The sequence below is a fragment of the Vitis riparia genome, unplaced genomic scaffold, assembly GCF_004353265.1.
Source record: "Vitis riparia cultivar Riparia Gloire de Montpellier isolate 1030 unplaced genomic scaffold, EGFV_Vit.rip_1.0 scaffold641_pilon_pilon, whole genome shotgun sequence".
NCBI classification, from domain to species: Eukaryota; Viridiplantae; Streptophyta; class Magnoliopsida; order Vitales; family Vitaceae; genus Vitis; species Vitis riparia.
In genome coordinates, this window is record NW_023269723.1 from 56,930 (window position 1) to 72,722 (window position 15,793).

A 15,793-nucleotide genomic window follows, 5' to 3' on the forward strand; every position below is an offset into this window, starting at 1 on the left:
TAGTCCCCGTTCTAAGCTCATATACCTTGTTGGCTTGAGTTATGAGAGTCAGATTGACTTTAAGTTCACTTTTATGCATAAGGACATTTTGGTAACTATGCAATGTTGTACAAGGGTAAGTGAACAAGGTCTTTGGATTGGGCTAATTAATTATTTAGTAAGCTTTGTTAGGTTAATTAATCAATTAGGACCCAATTTGGGCTAGATTAAATGACACATGCCCATGTGGGCTCAAGTCACTTAAGCCTAGTTAGGAACCCCCATAAATACCCCTTAGGGGTTAAGATTTCTATCACTTTTTATTTTCCACCATCTACAGAGAAAGAGAGGCATAGCCTCCACCCTTCTTTCCCCCCTATCGAAAGTGTTCCATGAATAAAGTTGAGTCATTGGGTGGAAGATCGTGGGTTTATGAGACTTCCAACAACTTCAAGGTCATCTTTAACCCTTGGAATTTAAGGTTTTGGAACATCTAAATCTAAAGGTTATTATTTTAACCCCACATATCAATTTTTTGAAAAAATGGTATTGTTTTTGTTTCTTAGATCTAAGATGCCGACTCAAATTTAATATTCAAAAAGTTCATAATTCAAGTTTACTTTCCAACTGTTAGGAAACTCAAATAACTTTGTTCCCATACCCTGGATCATTAGGATGCACGCAATTCGGTCTTAAGCTCTCTAGATCAAAGTAAAACAAAAACAATGTCATTTAAAACAAACAATAATATCATAGATCTAGAAAACAGTCACATACTTGTGATCTAAATTTTCACAAATCGATTCTTGTTAGTATAGAAAACCCTAAATCTATATATGATCTTATAAACTCAATCATCTTTCACCCGATGGCTCCTTAAGTCTAGGCATTGAGATGATGGAGATCTCAAGGTTATAGGCTAGGGTTTTCTCTATTTTGACCAAAGAAAGAGGCAGTAAGATTGAAGCCCTAACCCCTAAGAGAGGTATTTATAGGTTTCCTACTAGGGTCAAGTGACTTGAGCTCACCATGGGCTTGGGTCATTTAATTTAGCCTAAAAAGGTTGCTAATTGAATAATTAACTCAACAAGACTTCAATTAATCAATTAACTAGTTCAGAGATACCTCTCACTTACCCCTATCCAACCTTGCATAATTATCAAAATTCTCTTATGTACACTAGTGAATTAAAAACCCATCCACCCTAATAAATCATGTCATCAAGGAATATGAGCATGAGTAAGGACTATTAAGACCATACGACAGTATTGGCTCCCTCAAAATCCAATTCAGAAGTTCGCTCGATATCCTATTGTAAAGAGTTAACTACACTCTAGTTCCCTATGTATATTACAACAAGACACTAAGTGCTCGGGTTCATGACTTACTATCCACTGTATATAGTCTCCCTATGAATTGGTCATTCATAGTCTAACAAGGTGAAAGCTACCAAATTTTCAAGACTACATGTACTATCCTTGAGTTACATATCCTTCTATTATATGATCAAATAACATACTCTAGCTCACTAGGAGAATATGTAAAATTTAACTAAAAGAATTATTACGGGCTTATAGATTTCAAGATCACATGTTCCTTTAGACTACCCAGGGGACACACTGTCTGAAAGTCCATGAGATATCATGGTGCCTCTATTAGGAATACCCATTGTTATTGGTTTCCATTAATAATGACCCAATCCATAAAGAATATATGATTATTTTAGGATCTCACTATAGGTCAAAGTTATATATAACTTTTGCATAAGTTTAATATTCTCTCAACAAATACAATATAACAGCTTGGTGAAGTCATGACTACTCTATAGCCTTATCTCATGTCTCATTGTAGGTCCTATCTAAAGTGTAACTATACATACTAGTTCACTCACCATGGGAACCTCATCCTTATGGCCAAGACCAGTCATCCATTCAATTAGAAGATGGTGTACTATAGCCTTAAATGAATTGCCTAATTCCATGAATCGATTATGAACAAATCATCTACTTGGAAGGAACTCATGACTTAGATGTTTTGTACAACTCCTAATACACCAAAGTCATGTACAATACAAAAGATGGTAGGTTCAAATGCTCATAAAGTATAATACATGGAACAAAGATAAATTAAAGTGAAACTAGAATAAATTTTAAATATTTTACATGATGTCATGCTTTTAAGGGCTTTATCTTAACATTCTCTCACTAGCCCTCAAAGCATTATGCTATTAATGCATACTAGATACTCATTTGAAACCTATGGTATCCCTGTGATCGTCAAAGACTCTTCTCATCAATGTCTTGGTTAAGGATCTATTAGGTTCTCTATAGAAGTTATTTATCCTAATTGGCATGTCATCTCTCTGAACTATCTTAATTCTCTAGAATGCAAGCATATAATCCCTTGTTTTCATAAGATACTTGAGTATTTGTTTGGTAACTATCTAATTCTATAGATTTGACTAATATTTACTCTTCATACCTACAATAAAGCAAATATACAATTTAGCAAGTCCTGCATCATGCACTTAACCAAATGCTTATTAGTATAGGTGACATAGCACAATTTTCCTATTCTTGAAATCCTTAAGGACCTTAATCCTAAGAATGTATTATGTCCATTCTAGATTTCATCTAAAATTGAGTAAACAAACTGATCTTAACTTATGACAATATCCTTATATCATTCTCAATGAGTATATTATCATCCACCTATAAGATCTTAGAGCACCACCATGCTTCCCTATGCCTTCTTGTATATACAAGACCTTTTGTTAAGAAAATATCTTGTTACATCATATAGATGCGAACATGAAGATAATTGTTCAAAAAGGCATATTTCGATTTGGGAAAAAGGAGAAGTTAGCCCCTAGATTTGTGGGACCATTTCATATTGATAAGAGAGTTGGCCCAGTGGCATACAAGTTAATTTTGCCCAAACAGTTGTCCTTTGTGTATGATGTTTTGCATGTGTCAATGCTAAGGAAGTGTACTTTAGATCCAACTTGGGTAGTGGACTTGCAAGATGTTCATATTAGTGAAGATACTTCTTATGTGGAGGAAATTTTACAAATTCTAGAAGTTAGAGAACATAGGTTCAGGAACAAGGTGATTCCCGCAGTCAAAGTGTGGTGGCAACACCATGGGATAAAAGAAGCCACTTAGGAACCTGAGGAAGAAATGTGACGACAATATCCGCAACTCTTCTACAATTTTTAAGGTAAGCTTGTTTAAATTTCAGGATGAAATTTCTTTTAGGGGGTTAAGATATAATGACCGGGTATTTTTTGCCACGTTAGAAATTCTAGTTTGAAAAGTCTTCTTTTGAGTGGTGGTTGAAAAGTAAAAAAGAAAAGTGTTTGAAGAACACGTGTTAATTTTGAATTGGTGAAATTTAAATTATTTTATTGGTCAATTAGACGAGTTGAAAATTTTGTACCACGTCAGCCTTATGGTAGAAAATTTCTTAGGATTTTAGAAATTGAAAATTTTTGGAAATGAAAAAAAAAATGAAAACGAAAACGAAAAGTGAATTAATTAAAATTAATTAGAATTAATTAAGTAAAAAAATAAATTAAATTGCTTAATAATAAAATTGATAAAATTAAATTTTGGGTTGGTGTTTAATAAATTAATTTGTGTTGTTAAATAAAAATAAAGTGAATTGAAATGAGAAATGAAAATAAACAAAGCAAATGGAATAAATAAAAGAAAATAAATAAAAAGGGTTGGTTGGGCTTTTGAATATTGGGTCGTGGGCTTGTGGTGGTTGGTGGTTGAAATAAAGAAAAAAAAAAAGGGAAAAGGGAAAGAAGTTGAAAAAGTGGCAGAAAGGAGAGAGAGAGAGCCACGACGACTGTAGGAGAAGTCTTGCCACTGGAACTTTGGCTGGCCATTTGAATGGCCAAACGATGTCCGTTTCACCTGAAAATTTGAGGAGGTGTTCTACTTGACGAGATGAATGATTCTACGATAGCCAATCGTGATTTTAACGGTCGGATTTTTAGATCTGTGGTAAGGGAACCTAACCCTAAAACTTTAATTAAATGCGTTTTTCCTTAGAAAAAAATTGTACATCTTGTCTATGAGTTAAGTAGGTGATATTAGTGTTGTAGGAATTTTTTTGGATGATTTGGATTTTTTTGTAATTTCGAGAATTTCTTTTTGATTGATAAATAATTGTTTTGGGATGTTAAAAATTATTGGAATTGTTGGAAAATTCTAAAATTGTGGTATAATTCCAAATTTATTGATATGTGAATTTTTTTAGAATTTGTAGGAATATTTTCGGAAATTTTATTGTGGAAAATTTATTATTTTCGAATATTGGAAATGATTAGAATTGTTGAAAATTTCCGAAATTGTGGTATAATTTCAAATTTATTGATATGTGAATTTTTGAGAATTTGTTGAAATACTTTTGGTAATTTTATTGTGGAAAATTTATTTTATTGGATTATTGGGAATGTTGGAATTGTTTAAATTGCTGGAATTGTTGGGAGATTTTGGGATTTGTGGCATGATTGTAATTCCAATGATATTAGTGATACATGAATGAAAGTAATTAACCTCATGGCACTCATTTGCATCATGGTTGTGTGAAGAAAAGATAAAAATTGTGAAAAGTGTATGAAATGGAAAAAAAGAAAGAAAAAAAATGAAATAGTGATGAAAAGTAAAAGCCCGTGTGAGGCAAATTAAGAAGGGAGAGAGATCCCTAGAGTGAAAGACCCAAAATTTTACCCCGGGAAGACTCCGAATGGAGAGTGTATTTGGGTGCAGACACGTATCCTTCGGTGAAAGCCCGAGAATGACAGTGCATTATATGACTGTGTCACATGTTCATATGCATTTCATTTAATTGTTGAATATTGTGGAATTGTGTATAATTATAGAGATTAATGTAAGTGGCTTGATCAATGTTATTGAAATGCTTCTTTGTGTTTTTAGATGCAGATATCACTCCTGAGGATCCACAGGTGGGGCAGGGAGGACTTCAGGATGCTCCTGGAGTGGCCTATTGGAGCGTATTGTATTTATTATGTTTGTGGTATTAGGGCTTGTTTTAGTAAACTATGAAGTATGGATTTGTAATGAGACCCTTATTTAATTAAGTTGTTTAACTATGAACTTTTATTTTTGGACTGTAATGATAATTAATATATCTTGTTGCTTTTGAGTAGTGTTTGGGATATTGTTAGTTGGTGAGAACTATAGTGTGATGTATGTATATAAAAAAATAAAAAAATAAAAATTTATAGTGTTTTGGTTGACTGCTAGCGTGGAATAGGAGGAACCCTTAGGGTCAAACCTTTGACATAGGGTCATGACCCAAATTTTGGCTAGCCCGGAATTTGGGTCGTGACAAAACCAGTGCTCTAATTGTAGTCATAGAGATGCGATGCTACTGAATCTGAAAAAGATATTGGAACTATATGCGTGTGATGCACTGATGAATAGAAAGAGACTATTGGTACGTATTGCAGGTCGTCAATGACTGTGATGTGGTGTCAATATGGAAATGAAGATGACGAACACTGATCTTCATGAGAAGATCCCCAAATCCTCTGAGTCGGTTTGTATGATGATCGTGAATAGAAAGACTCCAAAATCCTCTCTATTTTCCCTAACTCTAGAAGAAAAGTGCTCGGTTGTTATCCTCTCCCTAACCAAAAATGAAACCTTCAAGAATCTTAAAACATTCCTTTGTCATGCTTTTTTTGTTCCTCCAAGATTACCAATTGGTAACCTTTTCTCCTCCTTGCTACTCACAACTTGACTCTTGTTCCACTGCAACATGATCTGATGCAGTCTCTCCTTTCATAGTGATTTTTTTTTTCTCTAGTTTGGTGGTGTGGTCTTTCCCCAAAAATCGAGATGGTGCTCTCATTTCAAAACCTAAAACTCCTCTCTCTATTTCTTTCTTTTCCTGCCAAAAGTCTCCCTAAAAGATGAAAACTAAAAAAACTTCCCCCGAAAGCATCTCTTCTCCTAAGATAGAAACTGAAGTTTTTTTTTTACTTCCAATGTCCTCCACATGATCTCACCACCTCTAACTGACTAGTCTATAGAATCTTCTAAATATAACTACCACATCACCCCCTTCAAAATGCACACCCCTCTTACCTCTTCTTTGTTGATCTCCATGTGATTTCCATGCTTCCTATCTTCTAGAATTTTTCATTCCCTCAAACTTCTGCCACTCTTCTTCTCCTAGACAAATTCATGCAAAAAATAAATAAAAAAAATCCTTCTCTCTAATGTGATGACTTCACACGTTTAAAACATTTTAATCCACCATGCCCATCTAGGGCCTTCCTTTAATAATCTCTATGTTCACATATTCTCCTTATAATCTCATAAAAAATCCATGCATCCATTAAAAAATGATCACATACAAAAAAAAAAAAAAAAAACAAAACAAAACAAAATTAATTAAAAAGAAATATAAATAAATAAAATAATCTTATGTCAACCAAAAATTGAAGTTCAAATTCATGAAACTAAAATCAAAATGTTAGTCACATGCAATCAAACATTGAAAATGTCAATCTCATGCAAATCAAGATCAAAATATCAAAACTCACCTAATCCTAAAACCAAGCAATGGAAAAACAAACCTAAACCTAAATGCACTAAAAGTCAATCAAAGTCAAGCCAAACAAAAGCCCTAAGCTAAAATTTTTTTAAAAAAATTAAACAAAATTAATAATAATAATAAATAGATAAAAAAAAGTAGAGATCACTAATCATCACACTAAAGATCTCCAAAAAAATCCCTCAAGGTATCTCCAAAGAAAATTCAAAGGTGGTGATTGAAAGAGTCACAGTAAACAACTAAAAAGAGCTCAAAAATAGCTTAGAAAAATACCATAATACAACAAGGCAATAGAGGATGTAGGAAGGAAACTCTTGATGGAATGTGCCAAATGAACAAAATAGAGGCTCTACAATCACATCATGATTTTAAGGACTCTATCCTAACATTACATATTTCATGTTGATATATATGATATCGTTCTTACATCCACAAACAAAGGAAAGGATATGCAAAGTGATTCAAAATGGTGTTGAAATTGGTACCAATCTAATGCTCGATGGGAGTAACCTTGTGGTACCTACCTTTTCATTTTTTTTCATGCTTAATTTGCTATTTTTACTTGTTGCACTTTCTGCATAATTATATATATAGTAGGCATGATGGGAGGAACATTGTCATAATTTACTTTTATTAATTTTTTCATGAATGACAATTAATAGGTTCCAGGATATGGGCTTGGCAACTTTATTGGTCCCACCATCCTTTTTTATGTTGTCTTTGATATGAAGAACTTGTTTGACAGTGATTTTAGAAAGTGTTTTTAACCTTTTTTTAACACTTAATTTTTGTCATTCAAGTATTAGGAATGCTAAAAATGTTTTCTAGAATTACTACCAAACCCACTCAAAGTCTTTCAAGGTATTTTATCTCTTCTTCTTAAACTCCATGTATATTTTGTTGGAATTAAGCTTCATAATGAATTAACTTCTTAGAAAAAATGAGAAAATTTTCTCATGTTTAGAAAATGAAGAATAAATTAAATGAGTTTTATAAAAATAATTTATTAGCTTTAAATCTTTTTTTTTTTTTTTAACTTTTCCTTATATTTTTCTCAAAATTTCCACAAACACAATGTAGAAATAAACTTATACTTAGAAAATTCTATCTTGGTTTGTGCATAGAGAGTCGTAAAAATTATTATGCTTTTGAGAGTGTATTTGGCAATGATTTTAAAAAGTGTTTCTAATCTTTCTACTACTTGAAAGATAAATAATTTTAAGTGTTAAAAATATTAGAAGTGCTTCCTAAAATCACTTTAAAACGGATTTTAAGAATGTGTTTGACAATATTTTTAGTTATGTTTTTTGTAGAAGTGTTTTCTCTGAAGGTATTTTTAGGAGAATCACCTGTCAAGTGTTTTTTCATAAAACACTATAAGATTGTGTTTGGGAGTCATTCTCAAAAGTGTTTCTAGTCTTTTTAATGCTTGAAAGATAAAAAAATTTTAATATTCAAAAAGTTAAAAACACTTTCTAGAATTACTACCAAATGTACTCTAAGTGATTTTTTAGATTTTTAAAAGTGTTTGTAGAATTTTGTCAAACACCTAATTTTATTTTATTTTTTTTAAATACATGTTAAGTTAAAAACGCTTCTTAAAATCACGACCATATGGACTCAGTATCATACTATTTTACACTCAAGTTACTCATGTATTACAGTCTAGGATGAAAATATCAGTAATCACGAATATATTGGTATTTTGATTTTATGGATATATCGGAGATATATCGATGGATGTTTTGGAAAAAAAATATATCGATAAGCCTAAAATTGATCAAAATTCATAAAAATATAATAAAAACCCCATAAAAATGTAATTAGAAGTATAATAGACATTTTAAAGTTGTTTTATTAAATAATTTGATATATGAATAATATGATTTATTATATTTGATAATAATATCATATACAACAATAAAAAATATGAATTTTATAAGTGTATATTTATTATTAAATTACATCAAATATTATTTCATAATAATACTGTAATATTTGATTATAATATGTCTAATTATAAAATATATTTAATATTAAAATTATGATTAATTTAATTAAATTGTATTAAATGATACAAAATAAATTGTGATATATGTACAATGTTTTAATATTTAATTAATCTATTAATGATATTAAAAATACTATGAATAAAATTATCATGATAATTTTTATATTTTTTATTAATATTTTGTTTATACGATGACTTTGAATATATATGTTTGGTGCAATATATTTAACAAGGGACAAATTTACCCCAATGGTAAGCTGAGCTGAAGGTTTAGTTTTTTTTTGGGGGGTTTGAGCCTCCTTAACAGCAAAAATTGCAAGGCATTTTTGAGGAGGTACTGTAGCACATTTGACCGCCTGTTGACTCACGTTGACCCTTTAATTTATCGGGAAAAATCGACGAATATCAACGATTTTTGGCAATTTTTCCCGAAATTTCTCCTAAATGATATTTATTTACCTAATATCGTTTTCGTAACCTCCGATACATAATATATCATCAATATATAGTGAAATTTTCATCCGGGGTTACAGACATGACCATGGAGCTTGTTTATTTACAGCATCTGGTGGAGCTGCTAGGAAATTCCGACGAAGATTGAGGATGGGCTGGTAAGCCAACCATTTTCATAACTCATCTTACTTTTTGGTGTTTATTTACAAGCATTGAGATAAATTATTAATATTTAAATTGGACCGTGTTTCGTTCTTTGGCATTTAAAAATTGGACAATGATGTCCATAATTTTGATAATATTATTTATGTTTATTCAATTAAACACTTGCACTAAAACGTGTCAAGACTTGCGGGTTTGAAATTCCAACATTCCAACATTCCAATCATACATAAGCAGTGTCAAATAAACATAAGTTAAATTTCCAATCTGGGCCCAATCATACCTCTATCATTTAAATTAAAAATTAGAAAAATTAATTGTAAAACACAAAAAAGTCCCAAAGCCATCAAAAGCAATTATAAGTCATCAGATAAAAAAAGGATTACCCTTATGTTTGGCCACCAAGAACTTGAGAGAAAATACCAAGAAAAGAAAATTCATAGGAATAATATAAGGAAAAAAATGGTGGAGCAAAATAAAAAGTAAATTTAAAGTCAATGAAATATTTGTATATATCATTTCAAATTTATAAAATAATTTTAAAATATATAAAATTTTAATTAATATTAATTTTTTTAAAAAAAAACTATAATAAAACTAAATATTAAAAAAAAAAAATCTTTTAAAAAAAACAACTTCAAATTACATATGGAAGCTATTCCTTTGAAAGACCATATCAATATTCAAGTTTCAATTTTGAAATTTTGAAAATAGTTTTTAAAAGTTATATTTTAATAAAAATGTTTCAAAATTATTGATTTTTTTTAAAATCCCTTATAAAACCAACTAATAACCGAAAGTTTGTTTTGACCAATAGAATAAATGAGTGAATGAGAATGAGATGAGATGGGAGTGGGGCATGAGCCACGACGTGAAGCATGAATGAGATAGGCTGGTGGAGGATTTAGGTAGTAAGGAAAGAAAAGAGGGTGATTTTGGTCTATGTCTGCCCAGAGGCCCTTTTCAACTTTTGCCTTTTCTGCTCTCACCCACTCATTTGGATTTGGTTCACCAGATTTCCACAAAAGGATGGAAAAAACCTCTAAACAAAGAATATCCCTTTCTACAACCATTCATATTCCACACCTACTCAAATTTGATTCTGTTATGAAATAGAAAATCATTAATGCATTCTATATGATATTCTCATTTAAATCCCACCACTCCCATTTGGATTGTGAAAACACAAACAAGATGTTCAACAAAGATTATGGAAATGAACATTGAATTCCAAAATCTAAACTTCTCTATTTTCCATTATGAAAAAAAGGATGAAACTTTGCTTAGATGTTTTCAGCTCCATAATAGCCATGGATGCCAATCAATAAATGATCAGAAGAGAAAGTGATCATAGAGAAACAATGGCATGCTGCTGGAATTTTCTTTTCAAGGGTGTCTATGCTACATATCAGTAGAAACATGAATGAATGAAATAAAAACCTTGGATCCTCAATTATCGTAGCATTTCCAACTTGAACACAACTCTGGCAGATCAGCTGCAATTTATCCCGGTCATGCCTGTGAGACTGCAGATCAGGGGGGAAGAAAACCAAAAAGGAATACCAATGCAAATAAAAAAATTGTAATAGATAGAAGACATCTGGATTTGAACCCTTGTCCTCAAGAAGTTGAAGTGTTTTGAATGCTCTGCAAAAACATGTCTTTTGCAGCAGCATCGGTTGAAAACTGGCCAAGCAGAGCCATTGTAGCAGTATTACTTCCTAACTTCTCAATTCCTCTGGAGACCATGCACGAGTGACTAGCTTCCACCACCACTATCACATCTCCACCTAGCAGAGATGAAACAGTCTCAGAAACCTGCCTGGTAAGCCTTTCCTGTACTTGGAGCTTGAAGCCATAGAAATGTACTATTGACTCTAAAATGGATCTTGCAATGGGATTGGTTCCTTTGGTGCAGAAGTAGCCTATATGCACAACACCGTGAAAGGGAAGTAAATGATGCTCGCACAGAGACCAGAATGCCAAGTTCAGCTCAGACTGCATCTCTGCCTCGTTGCAACTGGGATGAAAAGGATCCATCTTACCACAAACAAACCCATTTAACTTCAGCTCCAAGTTAGCTTTTTCAAAGTTCATCAGCCACCTCACATAACGATTAGGGGTTCGTACCAGCTCTTTCCTCAATGGGTCTTCACCCAAAGACTTGAGAATTGAAGTTACTGCAGCATCCATTTGGTGGACAAGTTCTATCTTGCATGGAATTAAAGCAGAGGAGGACTGGGATGGGCACCAACATGGACTTGTGGAATCTTTGGTACGGGTTTTCTCCACATTCATGCCTCGGAATTTCAGGAGACTTAAAAAATCGCTCCAAATGGTGGCCTTTGAATTTTCAAAAAGGCCTTTACCGGAACAAACCGATACTTTGACCCACTCTTGATGGGTTGAATCAAGGAAGCCCAACTCTAAATTCGGGAAATGAATATGTAAACACTGGAGTACAACAGCAACACCTGCAGGCTTGATCCCATGGTTCAAAGCAGAACACACTTCATCTGCGAGACGCTGTGGATCTTGGAGTCGTTTTGCAAAAACATCAGCTACCCGAGAAAGCTTACTTAAGCCCACAACCTGTTGCCCTGATGGGACATAACCCACATGACACTTTACCTGGAATGGAAGCAAACAAGATTCACAGTATGAGAAGAGATCAAGATCTCGAACAATCACGAGCCCGCCCACTCCTCCTGCATGACCAACTCCCTCATCCAAACCAGCTTCAGGGAATAAGGCACCTTGAACAATGTCTTTTGCCTTTTGCCTGTAACCTAGAAAAAGAAATAAAAGTTCTACTTAATAATTTGCAAGCCATCACTCCAACTCCAAATCAATAATAGTCCATAAGAGATCTAGATATCATATCCATGCCTCATATTTTTTGAACAGCCACCTTTTACCAACCTTTGCCAATCAATGAATTCATCAATTTCACATGACATTACTAGAATAATGTGGAGAAATGCTTACAACCTACAAGTGTTAAGCCATGCACAAAAGACTAAACTTTAAAGAACAGGATTCATAAATGGCTATCAAAGAACCTATTTGCATCAGCAATCCACCTTCTATAGCCTTTTTCTTGCCCATAAATGCACCAACTTCACATAAAAATATATGAATAATACTGAAAAATGGTACAATCCATTAGCAAGAATGGAACTTTAATCCTGAAAAGAAATCATAATTTCAAACAGGAGGCAACAGTCAACTAATTTGGTTGACATCCAAGGAAACAGACTTGAAAGTCAACTTCATTCACATCCAGGAAAAAGTGAATCCAGGGAGCCCTTTTGCAAAAGGTATCTTAATCCTAAACCGACCTGTAATACATGTAATATAACACTATCTCCTGGATCTCAAACAAGGATTATTACAATGTTGGCAGGGCATGGCATCACGGTGTCTCAGATGCAATGAAAGTAAACCATTGAATGTGAATGAGGATGCCAATGCTTATAATCTAATAATGATTAGAGTGAAGATTAAATATGCTAACTAATAAATAGATACAATTTTGTATGTAATAAGTTGACAGGTTTGCTTCTGACTTCAACAGAAATTTTGGCTCAGTTTAGGCCTTACAAAAACAAGCAAGCCAATGGATTGTGGGTTTTTTTCCTCCCTTGAGGCCTGGCTGGCCTGGCTCAAGTGGTAAAAGGATAGGGAGGGTTTGCGGGACGTTCCAGGTTAAAGTCTCAATGGGAACAAAAATTTACCCATCAAAAACAAATCTTATATATGCATCAGGCAGGAAGAAAATTAGATTCATTAACTCCCAAGTTTACAACTCACCTTTAGATTTACTACAAAGATTTGGGAATCATTTAATTTCTAGAGAAGGCCCACATATTTTATCCTGCCAAGGTCCACGAGAAGTAGCTCACCCTGCCCAAGACAAATCCAGAGATTTGTACAGGCAAAAGGCTGCCTCAAAATCCAACTAATGAGCCATAGGACAAAACCAAGGTGGGTACAGAATTTTCGGCAATACATATACTGAGATGTTGAGAAAGTCTCAAACATAGTGAATCAACCAATAACTCAAAATTTTCAAACACACACATATATGTAGATGATGAAGATAAAGTGAGGTAGATCACAATTTCCCAACCAATACATTAAGCTGAAAATGAAACTAAATCCCAGTCCCAAAATTTTCCAACACAGAGTAAAAGAAGAAATAAGAAAAAGCAGCAGATGAAAGGGAAAAAAAAACAGAGGGAGATGGTACCTCTAGTTCCTTCACAAAGGGCCTTGGCAACACGGGCAGGGGTCTTACGGAGGCCTTCCCTATTGATATCCTCACCCAAACCCTGCAGAAGCACTTTAACAGCCTCCTCAATGGGTAGAGTCTCTGGCTCAAATCCCACCTCCACATTCACGCCATCCTCCAGTTCCACACTAAAGTGCCCCTCATCCAAAGCCCCCATCTATGTCTATGTCTATGTCAAATGTCAAAAAACCTACACAATACTGAATCTCGAAGCTAAGCAAGCTGAGAAGGATGGGGCTTAGAGACTTAGAGTTGGTCACAAGGGCCCCTCTATTAATAGGGCAAAGAAAAAGGGGAAGTGGATGTCTACCAAATTACCAACGTAGGGTGGCCGTTGATCTTGGAATGTGTGGAAACCAAGTGTTTTCTCATCGGGATGTAGGACCCAGTTGCGTGAGTCCCTTCTCCTCTGTACGGCAGCGGCCGATCTGGGTTGTGGGTGGTGGGTGGTGGGCGGTGGGCGGTCGCCGGTGGATGTGGGGGCAACTTCACCAACCCAGACCACCACCTAGGCGAAATCTCGGATCTGCCGTGAGGGGTGAGGGGTGGTGGGGAGGGGGACCTACTTCCCTTTTATTTATTATGGCTCAGACTAGAGTAGACAACTTGAGGTTGAAGATACGAGCAAAGTCCGACTCTACGTATGGATCATTCTGAGCTACTTGTCATTTTAGGCAGGAGCAGATCCAGAAACGACGCTGGGGCACCATGACCCCTCCCTTTCTAATTTTGGGACCCGTATATTCTTCAGTTCCAGAGAAAAATGGCAATTTATTTCGTGTCTGTGAATTTTTTTTATTTAATTTTTCATTCTCAAATGAAAATGAATTTTTAATAATTTTTTGTGGTATTTTATTAAATAATTTTTAAAATTGTTAGTTTCCCTCAATTCTTTAGAATTTTAATTTGTTTATTTTCAAAATTTAATAAATAATTATATAATTATTTATACTAAGGGAGTTTATGTATAATTCTTTAATTCTAACGGTACAAAATAATAAATTTTTGTAAGATATTTGAATTATAAATAACAATAATCATCAAACTTTTATGGAGAGATATCATAGACATCAAAAATTTTAGTGAAATAAATTATCACTAAATTGATCTTAAAAAAAAATATGACTCCCCAATTCGATAATTCGATGAAATTTTGGATCGACAAGTGATAAATTTTACATACATTTGAAAATAATGAAACACATGGTGAAATTTGGAATAATACAAATTTTAATCTTTCAAGTAAAATTAATTCTTTCGATTGCAATTAGAGGAGAATTAAAAATAAATAAATAAATATTCTTTTGTTGACAAATTCTTTAAGGAAATAAATATTTCAATTAAAATCAAAAGAGAATAAATAGTAAATAAATATCCCCTTGTTCAAAAAAAAAAATTAATGAAAAAGACGAGTTGTTAAAATAAAATTTGAATTAAGCAACTAAATAATAGAGAATTCCAAATTTTAATTCTCTTTAAATAAGCAAAAACAACTGCTTTCCTCATTGTCTTTTAAATTGTGATCAAGGTGAATATATATATATGTATGTAAAAGAATATTATCATAAAATTTATATCTCATAATTTAATAGTTTTAATAAAAATTTTGTTTCGCATATTTTTTTCTATTGTTTTGCTTACATCGCAAGATTGTTATGAAATGTGTGCATACATATGATTATCAAAACTCAAATGATCTAACCATCAAACAATGTATGTTTTTAATCATAGTTCATGATAAATACTTCTAAAATAAAAAATTCCATTTTTCTCTATTGATTTATATTTAGTTCTGTGAAAATTTTATAACATATTAAATTATTAAATTCTTTGTAAAAAAATCTCATATTCTTATTGAAATTATTTTAGTAAAACATCTTACAATTTTTAATTCCTTTAAAAAATTTCTCTAAATGTTTTTCATTTTGTTTGAGGGTAAATCTAAGTTTTTTTCCCTTAATCCCCAAGAAAATGTTTTTTTTTTCTCTATGTGGGATAAGATATTTTAAATTAATTATACTAGTTATAAATTTTTTTAAAAATTACAATATCAAAGATATAGCCCAAAGTTTTATACTTTAATGTAATTATTCATATCATCTTATATTATCTTAATCATATTTTTATGTATGTGTCGAATACTATTACTCATATTTAATTAAATTTTTTCAAGAAAGGCACCAACTGAAGTTCTCATCTTGATAAATAAATGAGATCAATGTACAAAGTTGTAAACAAATGAGACTCAAATAAAATGCATGGGACTAGAGGCAGGCAGAGCCTAGGAAAGAGTCGAG

At 32.7% G+C, this 15,793-nt stretch overlaps 1 protein-coding gene across 1 annotated transcript; it reads right to left on the bottom strand.

The window, feature by feature from the left end:
* Positions 1–10,425: 10,425 nt before the first annotated feature.
* On the bottom strand, positions 10,426–14,208 carry LOC117910177 (GTP cyclohydrolase 1-like). Its single transcript, XM_034824235.1, has 2 exons — positions 13,455–14,208; positions 10,426–11,991 (listed from the first exon to the last, which is right to left on the bottom strand). The coding sequence occupies exons 1-2, from the start codon at positions 13,651–13,653 to the stop codon at positions 10,823–10,825; spliced, it is 1,368 nt and encodes a 455-aa protein (XP_034680126.1). The 5' UTR covers positions 13,654–14,208; the 3' UTR covers positions 10,426–10,822.
* Between the last annotated feature and the right edge of the window lie 1,585 nt (positions 14,209–15,793).

Coding starts and splice junctions, on each gene's coding strand:
- LOC117910177 (XM_034824235.1), bottom strand. CDS start 13,653: ATGGGGGCTTTGGATGAGGGGCACTTTAGTGTGGAACTGGAGGATGGC. Junction 11,992..13,454: donor CCTTTGTGAAGGAACTAGAG/GTACCATCTCCC, acceptor TTCTTTTTCTAG/GTTACAGGCAAAAGGCAAAA.